Below are 23,970 nucleotides of genomic sequence, written 5' to 3' on the forward strand. Positions count from 1 at the left end.
TTTCATGCGTTCTAATTCAACCTCTCTTAGTTCCTCTGACTTTCTATCTGCTATTATTGTGGCTAGATAATCTTTTACAAAGTCGGGATCTTTTACACAAGCTTGATTTTGCAAAATAAGTTCTTTTAACTCACTCACCTTCGCATTCTCGATGACTATTTCTCCAAGGTCCTGAGCAACTTGGATTAAGTCCTGCTTTTTTGCTCCAGCGAACATTTTGACGATGAAAGTTACGTATTCCGAATTATGTTAGCACCACTCACAATTCTTTCGTGGTCACACAAGAACTCAACGAAAACAAACTCGCTCCACAGACGTCTTCTCCGATTTGAACGACATTTTTCACAGTTAGTCTCCGTATGAGACGGACCAGATGGACGATAACTCACTCGAAAGAAGTGGACTGTAAACACTTTTAATAAATTTACGATAATTTTAATTCACAAATATAACAAATTAACTCGCACGAAATCCCGATCGAGGGAATCGTTGTACAATTGACCAGCTCGAGGTCTCAACTCATACTCCCTCACACACACACTGTCACACACTCATAAAAACACTTTTTTCTCTCTCTCTCTCTCCCTGGGGACAGCTCTCATCACCTTTTGACCTCTGCTCTCTCCTTACTTTTCTTCTTCTTCTTTTTTACTATTATTATTATTACGCAGCAACACACCGCTCCTTAGACGGGGACGCCAAGAGTGTGCTTGCAGCAGCTAAAAAAGTATCTAGCTGCGGTACTGTACATACCTTAAACCCCTTACAACAAACATACAGTGAGGTGCAGGGCTACAACTACATGCTTGTTCAGCCAGGGCAAGCACGCATTTTCGCACCGCCTGCTCCTTCCTAGCTGCGGCCCAGGTGCTGTATGTACAGGGGGTTAAGCGGGCCAGGGTAGCAAGTTCGGAGGGGCTCCAAATTTCAGTAATTCGTGGTCAAGAACTTTAAATTATAACGTGAAAAAGGAAGAGCAATTTGAAAGCCCGAAGATGGCAAAGCCGTAAATCTGAGTCTCAAACGGATTTAGAAAGACGCATTTACATCCTTTCGTAATCAAGTATGGACAGCCTCCAAGAGACCGGGAAAATCACTTCGTTATAACGAAATTTCGTTATTAAGGAATTCCAGGTTTTTTGCATTGTTCCTACGTAAACTTTTCTGGAGGATTGGAAAAGTTGTCGTTAAAACGAGAGATTTACGCTATAACGGTTTTGGTTAAAACGGGATTCGACTGTATTTTTTTTTAATTTCATAAATCTCTCTCATATTCATATTCCCATTCTCATTTACATATCCTAAAAATTTGACTATTCAGATAAGTAGTTTTTGAGAAAAACCACTTGTGTGAAGTACGAGAACTTTAATTATAATATAACCCTGTATTTAATTATTTACACTGTAAACCATGGTACCACATCTCATCATGTGGGTCCCATGCGAACAAGAGGCTCTGGGCCACGCCAATATGGGTTGAGATGGCCTTGGTTCCACGGACGGCTTCGCTAAATTCTGAAGCTAATATAGTGCTTATAGTCCTTTTTTTCCCTACATAGTGTAATTGAACGCTTAATTTCCTCACAGCTCTCTGCTTCCCCCCCATCTGATTTTGACAAAGCCAATGTCCGCGACCCCCAGAATATCTGGGGATCACAAGGCAGGTCGAGAACCACTGGAGTAGCTCTTACGGCTGTTTTCAACAACCAAACTATTAGTTTTTGGAAGTTAGTAAATCCGAAATTTTTTGTAAATCCCCCCCCCCCCTTTCTGAGCCCCAAAACATAGGTTCTCGAATGTATACGTCGCTTCTGCTACGGATTGTCGCAACGACTTTGTGCATTGATATGTACCCCTGCAGTGCTTAATGTATCTGAAATTTTTTTTCCTGACCATGAACAGAAATACTTTTTAAAAATAGGAGATAATTTTTTCCTCAATTTCTTGTGACACATGGCACATAGGGTTTCCAAAAATTATAATTATTAATTATTTTGATTAAACTGAAATGATTAATTTAAATTATTTAGAAATTTAATTAATTAGAAATTTAATTAATTAGAAATTTAATTAATTAGAAATTTAATTAATTAGAAATTTACTTCCATTACAAAGAAAACGTGCTAAATTGATGTCCAATTTTTTGAAACTTCGAAAATATGTTATTGAAGTAGCCAGTCATCAATATAAAGAAATTGTGCGATTTGGTCATGGATTAATTGTAAGAGCTGTCAAAAATGGGTTAACTTGTAGGTCTCTTGAACTCCGAAATTTCAAACGGCAAATATTGCAACAAAAAATTAAATAATTTCATTACTTGAAAATTTTTATAATTATTTAATGTAATTTATGAACGCGAATTCGTACATAACCTTAGCCAACTTCAGCTTGGCGCGAAATAATTTAGGAAATCCCGCATGTCACGTGACAAAAAAAAAAACGCGGTTGCTAAACGCTGTGTGGTTTCCACACGAAATTCCGCGGTTACGGATAAGATCGATCGCACCCGCTGAACCGCAGTCAGTTTTCGGCCTGAGGCTAACTACCACGGTTCGGCTACTGCGGTTGATCTTATCCGCAGTCACGGAATTTTGTGTGGAACACACACTACCGTTAGCAACCGGGGGTTTTTTATTTTTTAATGTCACATGACATCTCGGGATTGGCTAAATTATTTTCGCCAAGCTGAAGTTAGCTACAGTTATCATGCAAATTCGTGCTCATAAATTCCATTACAGTAAAACCCCTTTTAACGGACCCCTTAGATGCGGTTACTCCCTTTTTACGGCCAAATAATAATTTTGAGTTGTATGATGAAGTATGTACGGGGTGATTATAAAAAAACTATCCCGACATATGGGCCCCTAACTATCATACCATTCACAGAAACTGAATGAAATTTTGGCATAAGGTATTTTGAGGTATGCGCTCAAGAATGATATGGAAAACAACAGTATCACTCTAACAGTTACGGTTACAGTGAGAAAATTTCGAAAATATCAAATGGCAACACCAAGTTTTTTGTATTGGAATGTGATCTCCATTGTGAAAAACCCTAAATAGCGTTCGAACGGCAACTGTAGCATGAAAATCACCGGCGGTAGATAGGCTAAAAGTGAGGACAACCAATAAGGACAGAGAAGCAGCATAAAATAAAGCATTTTATTGTGTTTCACAAATTTTCCACATGACCTCCTTCACACACGATGGTGGATAGCACTGCAGCACGTACCATGACAATAGGAATCTCTTGAATCGCAGTTCTGATGACATCTTTCAAATCAGATGCAGTTTGCGGACGAAACTGATACACTTTGGATTTCAGATATCCCCACAGCCAGAAATCCATTGGTGTGAGATCAGGAGACCTTGGTGGCCATGGAAACGGGAAATGACGGGAGATAACTCTGTCACCAAACTGTTGACTTAAGACACGTTTGACTGAAGACCCTACATGTGGAGGAGCGACATCTTGCATCCACATAACTTCAGATAGAGCATTTTGCCGTTGCAATGCGGGAATCGCGTAACGAGTTAACATGTCCAGATAGCGAGCACTCGTTACTGTACATGTTTGCAGATCATCGGCAGTAATCTCTTCAAAAAAGTAAGGGCCGAGGATGAACGTACTCGTTATACCACACCACACAGTCACTTTTTCCTCGTGTAATGGACGTGCAAGCACATCATGTGGATTATTGTCTGCCCAGTGCAAACAATTTTTCGAATTCACGTTACCATTTAACGAGAAATGCGCCTCATCTGTCCACAGAATGCGTAAAGGCCAGCTGCTACCTTCATCGTACCGGATAAGGAATTGATTCGCAAAATCCAGCCGTAATTGATAGTCTCCCGCTTCCAACATCTGGACACGCTGGAATCGATACGGAAACATGTTTAGAACAGAGCGCAGAATCTTGCGGACAGATGAATTCGGCAGATTCAGAATACGTGAAACACCGCGTGCACTTGCGGGACGAACTGTGCTTATCGTCTGATGAACTTCTGCAACAGCTTCCACGGGAACGGAAGGTCGTCTAGACCGAGGTCGATCGCATGTGCAACCAGTTTCTTCAAATTTATGAATCAAGTCCCGTACAGCTTTGACAGTGCACGGGCCTCGCCGTAATCCATGGTTTCTGCGGTAAACACGCAATGTCTCTGCGGCATTTTGTCCATTCAGGTAATAAATCTTTACGATTTCTCCACGTTCTTTCCCTGAAAGCGGCATCTTGTTCGGAATTGCAGAAAGCAACATACGTGGCTCGCATTTCGCAGTGCCTTTTCTTTCACCTACCGTGACGACGTCAGTCATGACTGTGTCTTACGTAGAACCCGAAATTTGCATTTCTTGGTTTCTTCTTCTCGTTTTGTGGAGGACTAATCAGGCTGGGATCTCAGCCGAAGAAACGGTGTGACGAATGAAACGAACATTAATGCTCTGGTGCACGGCAAAGTCCTTTTTACTTTTTCCTTGCCTAGCTCCGGGGATTTTCGTGCTACAGGTGCCATTCCAACGCTATTTAGTGTTTTTCAGTATGAAGATCGCATTCCAATACAAAAAACTTGGTGTTGCCATTTGATATTTTCGAAATTTTCTCACTGTAACCGTAACTGTTAGAGTGACACTGTTGTTTTCCATATCATTCTTGAGCGCATACCTCAAAATACCTTATGCCAAAATTTCATTCAGTTTCTGTGAATGGTATGATAGTTAGGGGCCCATATGTCGGGATAGTTTTTTTATAATCACCCTGTATTTCACACCCCTGATTAACGGTCACTTCCCTTTTACGGCCAAATAATAATTTCCAGTTGTAGAATAAAAGTATGTACTTCGAACATCTGATTAACGCTTACCCCTCTTTTACGGACGAATTTTTTTTGTCCTGTAGGTGTCCGCAAAAGAGAGGTTTTACTGTATATAATAATAAAAATTTTCTGGCAATAAAATTATTTATTTTTTTGTAACAATATTTCCCGTTTGAAATTAATTCGGAGTTGAAGAAAGACAGCCTACAAGTTAACCCATTTTTGACCGCTCTTACGATTCGTGACCAAATCACGCAATTTTTTTAATATATGACGACTGGCTATTCAAATAACATATTTTTGAAGTTTCAAAAAATTGAACATGAATTTAGCACGTTTTTCTTTCTAATTAAAGTAAATTTCGAATTAATTAAATTCTAATTAATGTAAATTAATCATCTTAGTTCAATCATTGGGAAACCCATGTATCATGTGGGAAAAAAAAATTAAGGAAAAAATTATCTTTCTCCTATTTTTAAAAAAATTATTTCTGTTGATGGTCAGGAAAAAAATTCAGACGGAAATGGAATGAAATTTCTCAAAATTTCATGCTTTAAAAATTCTAAAAAATAAAATCTCATTGTAAACAAATTTTAAAGACACTATGACCTTTTAGTTTTTTTTAATTACAAAACAGCACATAGACATGCACATTCATATACGATACAAAAATAAATACCAAAAAGACAGAATAATGGAAGCAAAACACACACAATGCGGCTCTTAGGGACATATTTCCCTCCCTGGTTCATGCTTATGTTTTTACTGAATGTTTCAAAATTAAGATATGGAATTTGCAACTTTAAAAACTTCTTCCTTCAGATGTCTATTTGTTTTAAATTCTGATAATTTTTTTTTGAATGTATTACAAATGATTGGGCCCCATTGGTAATTTGTACTTTTTTGGATGAGGTACTAATTGTTTTTTTTTTTTTTTTGCTAAAACGTTATAATCGGGATCCAATGTATTTCATTCAAGTATTTTAAAATATATATCTTGGTTTATCAGGTAATCACGTTACTTTATAAATGTCATTATAACCGAGTTTTAATGTATGCTCATGTAGGAAAGGAAAAAAAATGCACTGGTTAGAAAAATTTAATTTTTTCTTCAACGGTTTTTTAAATGGTTATCAGTGCAAGAGCGACAAACAAAGAATTGGGTTTGTCGAGTGGACTTCACCATTTAGTTCCTCAAATTTGTCTTTTCCCCTCATTTTTCTGGCAACCTTAGAAAAGCAATTCCTTTGTCCAGTGCATCCGAAATCCCATCACCCTCCTTGTCAAACCACTTAATAGACAATGGAAGACAGCAACCGCTAGTCCAGCCGAACCGTAATTAGGGTGTTGAAACCTTTTCAATGGATGATACATTACGGTATTTGATGATTCATTACGGTTATCCCAACCGTAAAAAAAAAGTTTTTTTCCGGTTGCAAAAACCGCCTCCAGCGGTTGCGGTTGTATCTGTGCGCTGACAGAATAAAACTATAGATGGTCCCTTTCCCCCAACCGTAACCACCTGCAACCACGCTGCAGTCAGTTCTCGGTCTTATACCTGCGCAGTTATGCCTGCACAGTTGGCCTGTACAGGCATAACTGAGCATGTGTCATAGCTGCCAAGTCTCCCGAATTTTTCGGGAATCTCCCGAATTTTAGCTTCATCGCTCGACATCCCGAAAAGTTCTTAAATCTCCCGAATTTTTACGAAAATCACAAAAATCCCTAATTGTCCCTTAAAATTCCCTACTTCATTAAAAAAAATCCCCGCTTATGAAAACAATCCCTAAGGAATTTCTTGTGGGGCATCTTGTTTTCCCTTTCGGAATGACGTCACACGTCGTAAATGGGGAAATTCCCTTTTTAAGGAAGTTTTACAAACCCTCTGATGGTAACAAGAAAGTTGTTTGTCTTATCGTGCAGGGAAATGGCTTAGCAGCCAATAGTCCTGGATAATAATTGAAGATTACAGTCACGCGCATGTGGTCAAAATTTCTTTTGTTATAACGTGCGATATAACAAAACACGAATACTGATAAGCAAAAACATATTTAATCAATTTTAAAGATACTTATTCCGATGAATTTCCTTTCATCAAACGTTCCAGAAGAGGGCCGACTTTTCCTTTTTGTACAAGTTGTGTTACGGACATAAACATCGGTCATGGAAAGACTGCCATCATCACTCGTGAAATGAAAAAAAAAAAAAACCATCAAGCAAGTGTCACAAAAAGTCAGTGCTCTTCAAAAATTGACGGTGTTTTCCTTCATCTTCCGATGATTTTGGGGTCATTCGCTCAGAATGTTTGTTCACAGCGTTTCTGATTGAACACTATTTATTTTTACATCATTGAAGTTTTGGCCTCCAATTTCACTTGTTTTTTGCGTAGGAATATTATTCCCAAGGGTTTAACTTCCATGTGTGTAAAATCCCTATTTTAATTTGACTTCAGTTTTTGAGTAGGTATTTTATTCCCTACGCTCTAACTTTTATATTTGGAAAATCCCTATTTTATTTGGAAAAATCCCTATTGTATTTATTAGGGAGTGGTTTTAGCATAAAATACGGGTTTGCGCGAAAATCTCCCGAATTTTCATTTTCAAAAGTTGGCAGCTATGATGTGTACAGGTATCCTTATAACATGCGAAGTTTTCAACTGAATTTCATAAAACTAACAGAACATTTGACTACGGCTCTGGTGTATCTTACTAGAAATTTAAATATACATTTCTCTTTTTTCTAGAAACAAGCACGAGGGTGCGAATTTGTGTATGTACCATTCCCATTAAGTAAAGACTCATCGAAAACTGGTATGTTTCTACTTTTTTAATGTGATTACGTCTTTGACTGCGTAATTGTAATATATAGATTCTTGGCGTAGCCGGTCAATTTGTCGCGGTACAAGTTTGTCGCAGCATAAATTCGTTGCAAGACAATTTATCGCAGCGTCAACTCGTCGCGACGTTGATTCTTCCAGGTACATGCGATCTTATAAGTAGGTTTTTTTCTCATGAGTGAAATAAGAAACATGAAGAAAAGCCCTTCCTCCTTCACTCGTCATGAATCATGTGGAAATAAAATATTCTATAAAAAACAACACATTCACACACACAGCGCTAGAAGATGGCAGACGATATGGACACACGCTTCTGTAGTGCTATCGGACAGTGCCGTCTTTAGGCATGGGCCCACCCGGGCACCTCAAGAGAAAAGGGGTCTCACAAAAATGGGATCTGGTTAAGATTTTCGAAAGTTTGCCTGGTAGGGCCTCAGAAAAATCATTTGGCCCGGGGGCCCACGATGCTCTTAAGATGGCCCTGCTGTCGGAAAGCTCACAAAATTTAAAAAAGATCTTGGACAAAACATTTTACAAGCTATTAGTGAATTTAATTTAATTTAATTTAATTTAATCTTTGAATTTAATTCAAAGTGAGTACAAAACAAAAATAAACAACCTCCAAGTGCAACTTCCAAATGTCACAACAACGACGAGAATGACCAGTGCTGGTAACCTCATCGAACAAAATTTCCCTTTTTGATTAAATTTTTCCCACACATTCCGGCAAATGTGCTGCCTTCTACTGGGGAAAAAACGTAGTCAAGTATAGTATGCAGTCTTACTTTAGAAAAGTATTTAAGTTCAGAAAGTTCTTTTGTTTGATGAACTCTTAAAATTTCCCATATGAATAAATTTTGGACAATTTTTCCCACGAGTTATACCATCACTGAATGACTTAGCTCTTAGCTCGTACGCTGAAACGACCGTTTTGACTAACGGAGTTCTCATCCAGGACGCCCGCATGCCGCCAAGAAAAACGCCAACTTCTTTTGCAGCCGTGGTAACGTCAAGGAGTAAACTAGAGATGGACAATATGGTTCTTAGAAAATGAATTACCTTTTGGGTTAGATAAGACAATTGGATGATGCCGTTATTTGAACCCAAAATGGCAAAAAGAACCATGACTATACGCGTTTCGGAACTATAGGAAGTTCCTTCATCAGTAGCAAAAACAAAACAACATAAGAAAAATAAAAGAAAAATAACGAAAATATTCCTTATAGCGGGAGTTACTCACTGTTGTAGACGAAAGAGTCGAATTCAAAATGACAGTTTGACTTATATACACACACAAAGCCGCAACTAGGGAGGGCGTGTCTATTGTACCTGGTGCTGAACTTGAGGGGGCGCCGAATTATCCCTTTAACCACTAATTCTAACCTTTCCCTACACGGGGACGCCAAAAGCTTGCTAGCTCCAGTTAAAAAGTATCCAGCTGCAGCCCTGTATGTACCTTAAATCTTGCAACATACATACTGATGTACAGGGCGACAACGACATGCGTGGTCAGCCGGGGCAAGACGCATTTCGGCACCCCCTTTTAATATTGAAGGAGAGATGAAAGAATATCATTTGCGCACCCCTCTGGCTCGGAGTTCGGGGCATCAGTCAGTGCCGTCTTAACGCATGGGCCTCAAGAGAAGAGAGGCCTCACAAAAATGAGTTCCGGTTGAAATTTTCTAGGATTTACCAGGTTGGACCTCCGAAAAACCACTTGGCCCGGGGACCCATGATAATCTTAACTGATATCAGTCCCGCTTGCTCCTCCCTAGTTGCGGCCCTGGTGCCGTATGTACAGGCTGTTAAGCGGGCCGGGATAGCAAGTTCGGAGGGGGCGGCAAATTTTAGTAATTCGTGGTCAGGAACGTTAAATTATAACGTGAAAAAGGCAGAGCAATTCGAATAGCCAGCACGTGGCAAAGCCATAAATCCATGTCTGCAAACGGATTTAGTAAGAAGCATTTGAATCATGGCCCCCACGGGGGGGGGGGCGACAGGGCTCCAGCCCTGGGGCCCGGGAGTCAGAGGGGGCCCTTGGAAAGGTCTTTTTGATTTTTTGCTTTCAGATATGTCCCATAGGAAAATAGACAGGACTTTTTAATATCAATCATATCAATTTGTACTCGTATGGACGGATATCTTGAACTACGTACCTTCTAATCTCATTGAAATTTTTTTTAACTATACACATGTACAAGTAAACCAAGCATGGCGAGCACCTGAACTACCCAGAGTGCTTGGTGCTTAAGGTACAGTCCCACGAGAGTTTGCTAGGGGACCCTTGGTAAGATAATTAAAGTTCAAGATAATAAAAGACTTTGTCAGAGGATCCGCGGTCGCCTCGGGGAAGCAATAATTTTTACGGCTTTCAATACAAAGGCAGCGGAACGAGCGTCTTCCTTTAAAAATGACCGAACAAGTACGATTTCTTCACGCCGGCTGTGGTTTTTGCGGTTTATGTCCAACAAAGACTTTTATTATCTTTATACTTTTATTAACATTAATTATCTTACCAAGGGTCCCCTAGCAAACTCTCGTGGGACTGTACTTCAAGGGGGGCCCCCCCACTCTCAGATGGCAGTCGTTCTCCTAGGAAGAAAAGACATTGTGATGGTCATGGCGGGGCTAACGAGAAAGAGAGGACTATGGCACTCCGAGCAGAAACGACAATCATGTGACCAACTGGGTCATAGCTTTTTTCCCCTGTTCCCCGTGTGCACCCGTAACATAGCTTTCTTGCAAAATATCCTCTGCAATAGCCAAGTTCTTCCAACTTTGCAGAACATTCCCTGCGATCTTTCGCAGCATATAAATATGCATTCTGTTTGCAAAATATGTTCTGTCCCAAGCAGTTTGAAGAGAAAAAATGATATAACACTTATATCATTAAGCCGCTGTGGTGGTCGAGTGGTTATAGTGCCGGACTCGTGATGCGAGGATCCGGGTTCGAACCCCACAGTGGTGGTCGGCTGAAGTTGGTTTTCTGTGGTTCCCAACTTCAAGGCGCAAATGCGAGCCGATCTCCCCGTTAAAAAGTCTCGCCACAGAGAGCAACAGTCCTACAACGGTAAATCATTCAACCATAACACTTCACTCATAGTTTGTAAAACTGGGGGCAGATGACAGCACTACAGCATAACAAGCATTACACAGAAACAAACTTTACGTCAGGTAGCACTACACGTACACGCACATTCCCGCATGTACCGATTCGTTGGGGGGTTCCGCGGGGGGGTGCATGTGTGGGTAGCAGTAGTAGGTAGGGGCTCGGGGATCCATGATGTTCTTAACTCAGCCACCTCGTTGGGCAATTTGCCTGTTGTGGCGTTGTATTTGTATTATATAACGAAATATTGATCTTCCGGATCTTTCTACACACATATGAATGTCATTTTCCCTCAAATATTGGAGAGATATATTTTCTTCTTACTTGATAATTACTGTATACCAATCTCATGGCCCCCACATCCTGGAGCAAGGCTCTTAGGCGATATGGGGCCACCAATGTCAAAGGTTGAGTCGACTGGTCTAATATATATATATGCGCAATATATTATGCAAAAACCTGTGAATAAGACTTTTTTTTTTTGAAAAATTATAAACACTAGAAGAATAAAAACATTTTTTTACCCTTAAAATTGGGATAACAAACTGCTGAAAATGCACTGCACCGATTTACCTGATTTTAATAGCTCATATACACTTCGTAAACTCTAGAAATAAAGATATCCGGAAAAGAACCCTTCAAGTAAACTTTTTCAGGTTCACTAAGTATTATATTCCAATGCATTTTCATAACCCTCAAATGACAATCTATTGGTCAAACACATACTGAAATAAAGTTTATTTGCATTAGCGATTCAAGATCTATAGCTTAATTCTATGCAGTATTTGCATTAATCTAATCTGAATTAGCGAGTTAGCAATTGTGTAGCAAAATGAAAAACCATCATTATCGTGGTAGGAAAGAAAAACGTAGCTCGAATGAAGTGGAATTTCCATTAAAAATGGGATGAAGGTAACCATATTATTATTATTTTGCTGATCGAAAACGAAAATTGCTGGAAAACGTAAACACAAGAATCCTACTATCGAGTTTTCTACTTCATTAGATCAAAAACCCTACTTCATCTTTCATCATCATCGAATCTTCTCTCGCCAAGCTAATATACGACAAATACTCGCCAACTGAACCGAGTTTCACTTTTAATACGAACTTGGTACTGTTTCGATAATACCGATTTCGTGTTGAAACTGAAACGGGTTTCAACTGATCCTCGTTTCAGCACGCTGAGTGTTGAATATACGGCCGTTAAAGTTGCTTGTAAATAGTACCATTTTTTTGCGTATTAGAAAACTCACTCTACTCCACTCACTACTTCACCAAACACCAACTCTGGCCATATCACTATATTGCAATTTACTGCCATTAGTGAGATGGGTTGGAAGTGAAGGCGCTGTCTATCGGTGGTCGCCTCGAGTTCGTTAGGGAAAATATCTTATCTATATCCTCCCTTGGGTTCGAACCCGGGACCCAGACAACAATCTTCACGATGGTAGACGAGCATCTTACCACCATGCCACTCGGGCACTGCTCCACTCACTGGCTCGTCAGGAGCAGGAGATAAAAAGCTGGGCACTTCCAGTGGCTATGGTGTCATCTAAACCAAGAAAATAAAGTATGCAATCAAATCACCCCAGTGAACCTTAAAAGATGTTTAGATATATTGATAAATACTATAAACTGTCATACTTGATTCATTTGCTATTTTTTCTAGGCAACGCTATATATTTCTGCTGGTGGTACTGTACAAAATTAGAAAATTGTCAATTCAAATCGATTTAGGTTTAAATCGATATGTGGTGATTTTATATATTTATAGACAGAAAACTCATGTTATGATTATTTTTATAGATGAAAGTATTTAAATGAAGAACAGAAGAATTTGAATGCAGAAACGTTCTACTTATTTTTTGCAATATATGCAATGTTCGACTTATTATTGCTTCTATTTTTTTTAATTATTTTTGACTAACATTTTTATTCATGTTGAACATTTACTGTTTTCTTGCAGAGTTTCCTTTTGTGGTTGCTAATCATCCAGCAATTTTAGCATTATCTGATGAGATTGATTTAGTGCACTCTGCTGGCTATGTTACAATGATACGTGTGACCGAAAGATTTTGCTATAAATCTTCTGGAAATTCAAGAGATGTAAAGAGTGCTAAAACCTCTCTCCATTCTGTCAGTTTTGTAAAAGATACAAAGAATTCTGGAATTTCTATCGAGTTTGGAGCTGTGAACTCAGTACCATCAGCCTTTTTTACAGACAATAACTCAAAAAGCGAACCCTCAAAGTCATCAAGTGACAAAAAGTTGAATTTATTGGAATTCATGTCATCGGAGAAGTTGTCAGATGATGATGGCGATGATAAAAATTGGTTTTTGGTTAGAGAAGATATATATGATAATGGGGATCGGCGTTATGAATGGATAAATGATTGGACGATTCTAGATTGCACCTTTGGCATACCATTGTTTGATAACGATCTAAATAAACATGTTTGTCAAAAAATAATTGACAAAAATCTTTGCAATAGGGAAAGGTAAGAACTAGAACAGTTTTTCAAAAGTTAATTCTTTTACTATGTTCTTATTGCTTCTTACGCTGGTGTTCAAAACTAAGGGTGCGATTATATAGTGCACGCGTGTTTCCAGAATTGGAAACGCGTGCACTATAATCACACCCCAAGGGAATAAACACATTTTTTTTAGAATTTTCGCCATAAAAAACAAAAAATAGCGGACAGAATTTTATAAAATTTTGTATACGAGCAAACAGAGTAGGCCTATATGCAACAATTTATATCCCATGCACATAGGCGTACACAGAATTTTCTCAAGGAGGGGTTCAATTTTTTTTCTACCCAAGGGGGAGGTTTACGCTTTTCCCGAAAAAATAACACTATAATCTTGGCTTGGGGGAGAAGTTAGAACCCCAACCCCCCCCCCCCCCGGGTACGCAATGCCCATGCAACAGTAGAAGCAGGGCCGGTCTTAGACCAAGTGGCGCCCTGTGCAAAACTAGCAGTCGCCCCTCCCCCCGCGGTAGAGATCCAGAGTGATGTGTCGGAGGGGCTGATTTATTGTTTAATCACTCCTGTCCCCTAAAATACGGGACGGATTCATCTTCCAATATTATCGGGCTCTTGTGGGGGGGGGGTCTCTCCATCATCCCCCGGATCCACGCCGTCCCTCCCCCTTCTTCCTGTTCGGCTAAATTAGAGAAGTAATAATTACTGTAATGATTATCTCAAATTAGAGAAGTTGGATAAATTGGTAAAGTTATCTACAGCTTTTTTTTTCTTCTGAGAGAGATTTCATTAGTTATAATTACTTTGAAAATTTATTTACAAAAAATAATTTTTTCAATATTAATAGATGGGTATAGAGAGAGATTAAGTACGAAAATCAACATTTTTTTCCACAGAAAAGTGGTACAAACCCCGCCTCCCCTTCACTTATCATTTCCAAAGATTTCATTATTGATGTGAATGGAATGAATGGAATTTCCTTAAGTGTCGTGTTCGCGCGCTACAGGGTGATTCAAAACTCAACGTATACAAACTTTTAGAGGAGGTAGAAAACACAATAACAAAACAGAATCACAAAAAAAATAAAAAACAGAATCACAATTCTTTTTTGTGCATAACTTTGGATGGTAAGAAGTTTGAGCACTTGTTGTGAAACTTAATGTGTACACGTACTGTCCTTGTGTAAAGTATCGCTAAATAAAGAGTTTTTCCACCATTATTGGCTTGTCATTTCTGCATCTTCATTTATCGTCCAGCTGACCAGGTTGGGGTTTCCGGTCATACATTCCTATGTGATTCTGTTTTGTTTTTGTGTTTTATACCTCCCCTAGAAGTTTGTACGTTGAGTTTTGAATCACCGGGTATATATATTTACAATGTCTTCTTTCTCTCTTAAACTAGCGAAAATCGCATCTGCGATTATACGCAGGAAGATATGTTTGTTTTGTTCAATTCTTATCCAAGATTCACATCGAGGAAAAAGAAAAAAAATGACTTACTTAAAGATGCTAAAAAATCGTACAATTTGTGGAAAATCAATTTTGTGTAACAAAAAAATAGAAAATTTCACGAGGATCAACAGATTTTCTTCTCCATCAAACTGATTTTGAGCTTTTTGATCCCTCATGGAAGAAGGTTGGATATCTTGTCAAGCAATCTGAATTCTTAAGGAAGAATTTTTACTGCGTTGATTTGTTATTACGACCTTCCAGCTTAAAAGATTATTCATTAGCTGGCCACTCCAAAGCTGGACTGTCACCAAAATATTCCCTCTAAACTGCTACACCACCCCCCCCCCCCCCCCCGTTAACGAATTTAAAGTGTCGACAGTAAGGCTACGGACACACGGGAGAGTTTTCCCGCTGGACGCAAACCTCTTTTCGAGCAGCTTTTACCCCCTGGTCACACGAGAGCGTATTTCAGACGCGAACGCAAGTTTTGTGACGTCACAGTGCCAGCTCCTTATTGGTGTCTGTCATAAGCGCCTTATGCCCATTACGACATTATTACGACAGACAGACGCTGCCCCTTCGCGAAGGGGCCGATGTCCGAAATTCGAGCTTTCACCGGCCCCTATATATCCCTATATCGATTCCTATGATTCGCGGTCATCGACGCGTTGGCGTATTTTTTCTGATAATTATGGCCATTTATAATTAGTTTGGTTTAATTGATTTATTTAACTAATTTGTTCTAATTAATTTAATTATTTTGTTTTAATTTATTTAATTTGTTGAAATTAATAAGCGCTCAGTTAATTTTAATTAAAATACCCCGATTTTTTTTATTTAAAAAAATGATTTTTTCATACCCTGGCACTGATTATATGCAAATACATATATTTTTGACTTTCGAAATTAAACAGTGCCGAATAGAATAGTGATTCCTGAAGAGGTGTGCCGTGAGATAGGTCAGGGCAGGGTGCCGCTATATACAGTATTTCCGAGGTAGAATTCAGTGGCAGCTCCAGGCAGGAAATTTTTTTCAGGATGGTGGGTCATTTGAGTAAAGTGGTTTCAGAATGTTGGGGAAGCTTACATTGAAAACAGAAAGTGATACAAATACATTATGCAGGGGTTCTCGAACTGTGTGCCGCGGCACCCTGCAAAGGTTTTCGGAAGAGACTGTTGAACTGCTCTGGGGAGCCGCGGATAAGCGTATTAGGAAAAGAGGTGCCGCGGGTGGAAAAAGTTTGAGAACCCCTGACATAATATAAGTGTATAAGTGGCCCCACACATCCTCCAACACTGCCTGCGCTGGGATCTTTGACGGGCCTCCAGGCCAAGGGATTTTTCTGAGGCAAATTATCGTAATTTGAATCAGATTATTTCCTATTAGGCAAATTATCGAAAGTTTCAACCAGATCTAATTTTTGCGAGGCTTCTTCTCTTGGATCCCCCGAGCCGTGCCTGGGTGTGCCCATTCTTTGTGCTCATTCTTTGAACCCAATTAACATTGGATGGGGAGAGAGAGGGCCGTCCCATATATACGGGGCTGAAGCGCATACGCAGGAAACAGGCGCACTGCATTGTTTTCTAAAAATTATTGAAGGGAGGCTCAGCCCCCTTACAAAATTTATTTGGGGTGGGGGCTCAAATATCCTCCGCTCCTAGGTTCCGGTGCTTTTGATGAGGAATCAAATAATAGTAAAATAAAATTAACACAAAAAAAGAAAATGAGAATGAAAATTTCAAAGTCCCTGAGCCGGGTACCATTACATTCTAATACTAGGAATATGAAATTTTCTTCTTACAAATCAGGGATTCCCAAACTATTTACGTTAGCAGCACTCTTAGAAATTTTAAATATTTCAAGTAATGTTGAAGGGAGGTTAAAGAGTGAAATTTTCGCCCCCCCCCCTTCTGGTCCAGCACCTTGGACACTTGACCCCCCAGTTGCAGCCCTGTTTCCAGTACCCAAACACTTAAATAGCCAGGGCCGGAACTAGGGAAGAAAGCAGTTTTCACAGGCGTAAATATTGCGGGGTAGCTGCTAATTTTAGGGGGGGGGCGAAAATACCGTTTCGATCGAGTTTTTCAGTGGAGAGGGTGAAAAAATTACATATTCTTTCCTCCACGACTAAAATGATCCTGTCTCCGTTGGACCGGGCTTTTGGACTGAGATCTTTCGCGAGGACCCCGATTTTTCACAGGGAAGTACTTGGAACCTGTCATAGGCGTAAACTTGTATTGGGCCAATAGAATCGAGGCCCCCTATTAATTTTGGAGAGCTGGCTCACCCCCCCCCCTCTTTAAAAAAAAATCGCATGGATACATTTTCCACACCTAGACTCGAAATAATCACGTCACGTCATTACAGTGTGTTTCGGCCTTTATACGAAGCTGTGACATGTAAAAAGTGGTGATTTTTCCACAAAAACTTTTTCCCGGCCATTTTTCAGGATGCGACTTATTTATCGGAAATTACTGTAATTTGCCATTGTGAATTAAATTGGGGAATTTCTAAAAAGTATGTAGTATTTTTCTTACTTATTCAAAATTGTGTTTATTTCAAAATGAAGAATTATTCTCAAGGTTTTAATAAGGTTCCTCCTCTCACGGTCACTTCTTTTTTACGGACGAATTTCTTTTTGTTCCGCCGGTGACCGCAAAAAGGGGGGTTTTACACACCCTGTTTATGTTCGCAGCACTCTTAAAAATTTTAAATATCTTGCGGCATCTCAATCGATCTCGAGGAGGCATTTCGATGCTTTCCCCCCACCGACAACAAAATGATCTTCACTCCTAGTTACAGCCCGTTCGTGGCATCTAGTAGCATGTTTACCGGGGGGGGGGGCACTTGGCGGGCTATAAGCAGGGCCATGGACTCCCACATACTGGAGAAGGGCTTCTAGCCTAGGATCTTTGACGGGCCCCCGAAGCCAGACTTTTCACAGGTAATGGATTCAACCGGGATAATGCTCCAGGAACCTGAGCCAGATGGGTGGCCCCCAACAAAAAAAACATTTACTTATTTTGCACATTTCTTAAAATCTTTGACATTTTGTTATTCTGCAAAATGAGAAGAGAAGAAGAGGGACGAACCCCACTCCTTTTTTGAGTATAACCCTTTCAAGGGAGGCCCCCCCCCCATAAAAAACTACGCACCGGGCCCCGAGAAGGCTCGTTACGGGCTGTAGCCCTGTCAATTCTACCCTTGGGGGTCATACGCCACAACAGGCAAATTGCCCAACGAGGTGGCTGAGAAAAAGATTCCCATAATAAATATGGATGTCATATTTCAAGAATACAGCAGCCCAACTAAAAATGCAATTACAAACAATATATATATAGTCGAGTCCCGTTTTAACGAATACCATTATAGAGAAAATCTCGTTTTAACGAACACTTTTCTGATACTCTCACTTTTCTGAGAAGTTTAAATAGGAACAATGCAAAAAACCTGGAATTCCTATAAAACGAAATTTCAATATAACGATGTGATTTCTCCGGTCTCTTGGAGTTCGCGAAACGGGATTCGACTGTACATGATGAAATATTACAATGTACAGAAAATTATATACAATGCCCATAAAGAATACTTATGGTTTTCTTATTCTAAGTATAGATAGAGCTTCTCGATTTACCCCAACATGTTTATCGTATTTCTTTTTAAACGTGTCAATATGGAGGGCGGTGTAGCGTAGTGGTGAACTCATTTTTGCCAATGAGATAACAAATCATTATTCTTGATTAAATGATTTTTAATTTTAAATAACAATACATGTACATTCTACATTTTAGTTAAAATACTTTAGTGTCGACCACGTTGGTCGCACATCCTTTCACTATCTCGGTTCGTCTCTCTCTGACTAAGTTCTTATCTCTTGTTAGACGACGGCGTACTACCTCTACAGGAGCAGGTGTTTACAACCGGCAGATGTTTTGTCTGCACCCGCCGGGGCAGTCCACATAAGTTCAAGGGGTAGGATTCGATGGACGTCACAGCTTCCTCCCCCCTTAAAGAAATTTCCATTGGGATTTTCACAATGGAAATTCACAATCTAAATTAACCACAAATAAGCTTATAAGAAGATTGCAATAAAATTATATTAACACTTATATAGGGGTATATTACCACTGAAGTACCATGTGAGGCAAATTGAGGCACAAAAAAAATTAAAAAAAAAAAACATTGTTCGCGATACATTGCAATTAAATCACAGAAAAGTAAATTTGAAAAATAAAAAAAAATAATATGATCCGTAGAATTTTCTGGGTTTATATATAACCGAATTCAAAATAATTTTTGAACAACACACAAAAAAAACACAATTCTTCATTAAACTCTGCAATTATAATGGAATAATATAACACAAAAAATAACAAGAAAAATTAAAGCATTCATACATAAAATTTTCGAAACATTCAACAAATTGCAGGTCATTCGGGAATATTACGACTTAGCACATCAGCATTCCTATTTTTGCGACCAGGTCTGTGCTGTATCTGAAAGTCATATTGTTGGAGTGACAATGCCCAACGCATCAGACGCTGGTTTGTGCTACAATTCTTCTGTAACCGCACGAGAGGATTATGATCAGTGACAATCAAGAATTTTTGACCATCTAGATAATAGTGTAAACGTTTAACAGCAAAACAAATGCTCAGACATTACTTCTCAGTAGTAGTGTAGTTTCTTTCTGCCTGAGAAAACTTTTTGCTGAGAAAAAGTATAGGATGTTCTTCTCCTGCAATATCCTCTTGAGCTAAAATGACACCCATTCCCATATTTGACGCATCAGTCTGCACAATAAATTGCTTAGAGAAATCTGGTGCATATAGCACTGGTTGACTAATTAACTTGTTTTTCAAACAAGTGAAACTCGCATTACACTCAGGAGTCCAGATGATTTCTCCTTTCTTTTCTTTCCCTTTTAAAGCTTCTGATAACGGTGCAGCCAATACCGAAAACATAGGAATGTAATGACTATAATACCCTACCAATCCTAAAAAAGCTCTGATTTCAGTTTTGGTTTCTGGAGTAGGAAACTTTTCAATGGCCTCTATTTTCGCTTCACATGGTTTCCTATACCCTTGCCCAACTATATGACCCAAATATTTGACATGATCTTGGGCGAAACGACATTTTGATGGTTTTAGTGTTAATTTAGCTCCCTTCAAGCGTTCTAACACTAATTCGACATGTTTCAGGTGTGTCTCCCATGACTCAGAAAATATAGCTATATCATCGAGGTATGGTACAGCGAAATTTTCGTATTTTCTTAGTAATTCTGCCATAAGTTTACTAAAGAAATATGGAGCATTTTTCAGACCAAATGGCATGCGTAGTGGCCTGTACGTTCCGAAACTGGTAACAAAAGCGGCAAATCTTTGAGCTGTGGGACTCAATGGAATCTGCCAGTATCCTTTGGATAAATCTAACAAGGTAATAAATTTTGCTGATGAAACTAATTCAAGCCTTTCTTCGATATTTGGCAATGGAAAAAATTCGGTGCGTATCACCTCATTTAACCGGCGATTAATCAATACAAGGTCTGGGATCCTTATGTGGTGCTTCAACTAAGATCATTGGTGAGGTATAATCTGATTCCCCTACTTCAATTATTTTCAAATCTAACATTCGTTGAATTTCAGTTTTTAAAATACCATTCTGTCGTTGAGAAATCTTATACGGCTTAGCTCTGACGGGCTTATCATTTATCAACGTGATATCATGTTCAACCAGATGGGTCATTCCTGGCTCGTTAGAAAACATCTCATGATATTTATTCAACAGTTTATGCAATTGTTCAATTCTTTGGGGATCTATACGTTTAAGCAAGTTGCTTTTCTGGACAATGTCTTCAAAATTGAAAATATTTGGATTGGTATCCCAATGGGGAAAATCTATATCATTGTCCGTGTACCCATCATTTCCTACGCAATCCAAGAAATTAATGCTCTCGGGTCTTTTGTAATACGGTTTTAGCATATTTACATGATATATTTGTTCTTTTCTATCCGGAAGCTTAACAATGTAATTCGTCTCGGACAGTCTATTTTGAATTACACCGGGACCAGTCCACTGAACTGCTAACTTATTCGGTTTAGAAATTGCAAAAATGAGTACTTCGTCACCTTGCTTAAATTCCCTTTTTACAGAATTTTTATCATACCATTTTTTTCTAGCTACCTGTAATTCTTCCATTTTGCTAACTGCCAAGTCCTGACACCTTTTCATCCTATTTATGAGTTTAAGAACATATTCTGTAACAGGACTTTCCTCATCCCCTGACTGTGTCCACTGTTCATACACTAATGTTTCTGGAGTTCTTAGATTCTTCCCGTGAACTAGTTCTGAAGGAGTGAACCCTGTACTTTCGTGTGTAACTGTACGTAACGCTAACAATGCTAGCGGAAGGTGTTTTTCCCAATCGGGCCCAGATTCTTCACACAGACACCGCAACAAACGTTTAATGGTTCTGTGAAACCGTTCCACAGGGTTGGACTGTGGGTGATACACGGAGCTGTGACTCACCTTAACCCCAAATCTCTGAAAGAATTCCGAAGTGAGAGCACTCGTAAACGACGTCCCTTGATCACACTGTACTTCTTTCGGGAAACCTGTCCTGCTAAATATCTCGAGTAGTGCATTGACCACACTCACTGATTTAATATCAACGACCGGTATAGCTTCTGGGTATTTAGAAGATAGACACATGGCTGTAATGATGTACCGTTTCCCAGTTGGGGTCTCTGGAAGAGGTCCACAAGCGTCTATGTTAATTTTTGAAAATACTTCCTGAATAATGGGAACCAATTTGAGAGGTGCCTTCTTCTTTTCGTTAGGTTTTCCCGCTCTTTGACATTGGTCACAAGTACGCACATATTCCTCCATATCTTTATAACACCCAGGCCAAAAGAAATATCTCAAAAGCTTATCTTTTGATTTTGTAACTCCTACATGAGCCGAAGTGCTTTCATGGCAAAGTGCCTTAACACTATTTCTGAGTTCTATCAGTACTAGTAGTAGTTTTGTTATGTTTCCGAGGTGGTCCTCATGCATCTTAAACAACAGATTGTTTTCAAAAACATACGTTTTCTTCGCAGTAGGATTTACAGGCTTTTGGGCCAATGTAATCAATTCCCTTAAGGATTGACAGTCCTGCTGCATTTTAGACAGTTTCTTAGAACTAACCTTCAACAAAGACAATTCCTCAGCCCCTTCACTGATTTCTGGCAATTGAAGATTATCACTTTCGTCAACAATAATATCTGATAACAGACGATCATCACCTGCCTCTTCATTTTCTTGCGCGCCTAAACAACTCTCCCCGAGAACTTCAACATTTTTCTCTTCTGGGATGATCCCCTTATTAAACTTTGCTTTCGTTTGAGCCCTTGTTTCTACGGCATTCATCGCCTCTGGGGACAAAAGACAAGGCTTCTCACACCCTTCCAATAATTCTGCCGTACGGTTTCCTAAGAGATACCGCCCCTGATCTAATTCGTTTCTAATGACTGCTGCTTTGGTACATATTTTCCCAAAACTACCGCATAATTCAACATGTGCCAAGGGTAGGCACTTGGGATCAGGATCTAACGGCGTTTTAAGCCATATGTTTTCACCTGTCAACATATCAGGAGTGATAAGCTTCTCACAAACTATATCTATTGTGGCCCCGGAATCCCTCAAAATTTTCATAGGAATGCCATTTACTCTACCAAGGGTTGTATATGGGTCTAAAAGATCTCTTGACCCATCATTAAAATAATTAACTGTACCCTCTGATGTTCGCTTCAATTTTGGGCAGTTCGGACGTAAATGCGATGGCGAACCACATTGATAGCATTTAAGGGACCTACGTTTCTCAAATTCTCTATGTTCTTGTAGATTTTTTTTCTCGTAGTGGGCAGATTTATTAGAGAACTTTTTTTCCGCATATTGCCATCTATTATTGCTATACTTTTTGTCCTGAGGGTTTTTCGACCCTTCTCTAACATTCTCGTAAGCATCCAATTTTTCGGCCAAATCATAGGGAGTGATAATTTTCGCCCACTCATCAATATAATGCTCTCTTATTTCCGGTGGAACGCGCCTTTTTATTTGATCAGTGACCATCAATTTTTTTAGCCCTTCAAAATCAGTCACTTGCAAACCTTCCACCCACTCATCAAAATATTTAGAAAGTTCAAAAACGAAATCCCGCCACGGCTTGGCTGAATTTCTCTGATGTTTGACAAATTTTAATCGAAAATTTTCTGGGGTCATTTTGAACCTGTTTAGGAGAACTATTTTGATGTGTTCAAAGTTATCAAAATTTTCTTCGGATTCCTTTGCTATAAGTTGTATCACGTCGGGTGGTAAAAGAGTCAACATGGCTGATACCCACTTTTTTTTTTTCTACCCCCACTCTTTTGGCTTGCCTTTCAAATAAAGCAAGAAACAACGCGATATCCATTTCCTTTTCATCGAACTTGGGGACAAGCTTTGTCAGCTCATAACTTCCCCCACCGCTTCTTATATCGAAATCCAAACAACCTCGACCCTCGTTTTTTATTGCTGCTTCTAAGCGTAGTTTCTCTAATTCAAACTCCCGTTCTTCCCTTTTTCCTTTTTCTTCTGCCTCTTCCTCCATTTGTTTTCTCGCGAATTCTTCTTTTTTCTGTTTCTCTTTTATTTCTTCCTGAAGTTTTCTCTTAGCTAATTCCTCCCTAGCCTCTCGCTCTTCGACAATATTAAAAAATTGCCCCTTAACAAACTCTTCTTCAAAATATGCTGAATTCATAATCAGTCTTTTTAGATCCAAAATTCTCATTCTATCATTCACATTCTCCCCCAACTCTTCCGCTAACAACCTCAAATCTTCTTTTCTAGCTTTTGCAAGGAATGCCATAGCTGATAATATTAGTTATACAAACTGACTTCAAAATAAAAGTAATTCAACTATTTTTCAAGAATAATCAAAATATACAATCTACCACAAATAAATAAAATCAACTGCGGTACATTTTAAACAATACTGTGCCTCAAAAAAAATTTTTTGCCTTAATCATGGCACTTACCCCTTCGGACTTCGGAGAGACTTAGAACCGAACGAGATGATCTGATGATCCAACAATAACTATCACTGTCGCAAAAGTCACTGGGTGAAACTGCTGTTTACACACTACTCTACTTCATGGCACTTATTGTTCTCCTGACGGAGCTGATGACCCAATTCCTCCAGAGTTCCGAGATTTATCCAGACGGCACTGATGAGTGAATATTTCCCTACGGCA

The 23,970-nt window shown here is 39.2% G+C and overlaps 1 protein-coding gene across 12 annotated transcripts in view; it reads left to right on the forward strand.

Annotated features, from left to right (window-relative positions):
• The window catches only part of LOC149080384 (protein FAM91A1), a 609,292-nt gene that overhangs the window by 480,386 nt on the left and 104,936 nt on the right, over window positions 1–23,970 (forward strand). For 11 of the 12 annotated variants that reach the window (XR_016193568.1, XM_089239515.1, XM_089239507.1 and 8 more), the window contains 2 exons: window positions 7,556–7,622; window positions 12,727–13,258. Coding sequence is in view for 11 of the 12 variants with exons in the window: in XM_089239515.1 (XP_089095641.1) it covers window positions 7,556–7,622; window positions 12,727–13,258 (599 nt within the window). In the remaining variant the exon portion in view is untranslated. Of the gene's footprint in view, window positions 1–7,555; window positions 7,623–12,726; window positions 13,259–23,970 lie in introns of those variants that run through there. The other variant, XM_089239516.1, reaches the window with a different exon arrangement.

Source organism: Pholcus phalangioides, unplaced genomic scaffold (genome assembly GCF_987345545.1).
Source record: "Pholcus phalangioides strain wild (caught in Gottingen) unplaced genomic scaffold, Ppha-v1.0 ptg000011l_1, whole genome shotgun sequence".
Classification (NCBI taxonomy): domain Eukaryota; kingdom Metazoa; phylum Arthropoda; class Arachnida; order Araneae; family Pholcidae; genus Pholcus; species Pholcus phalangioides.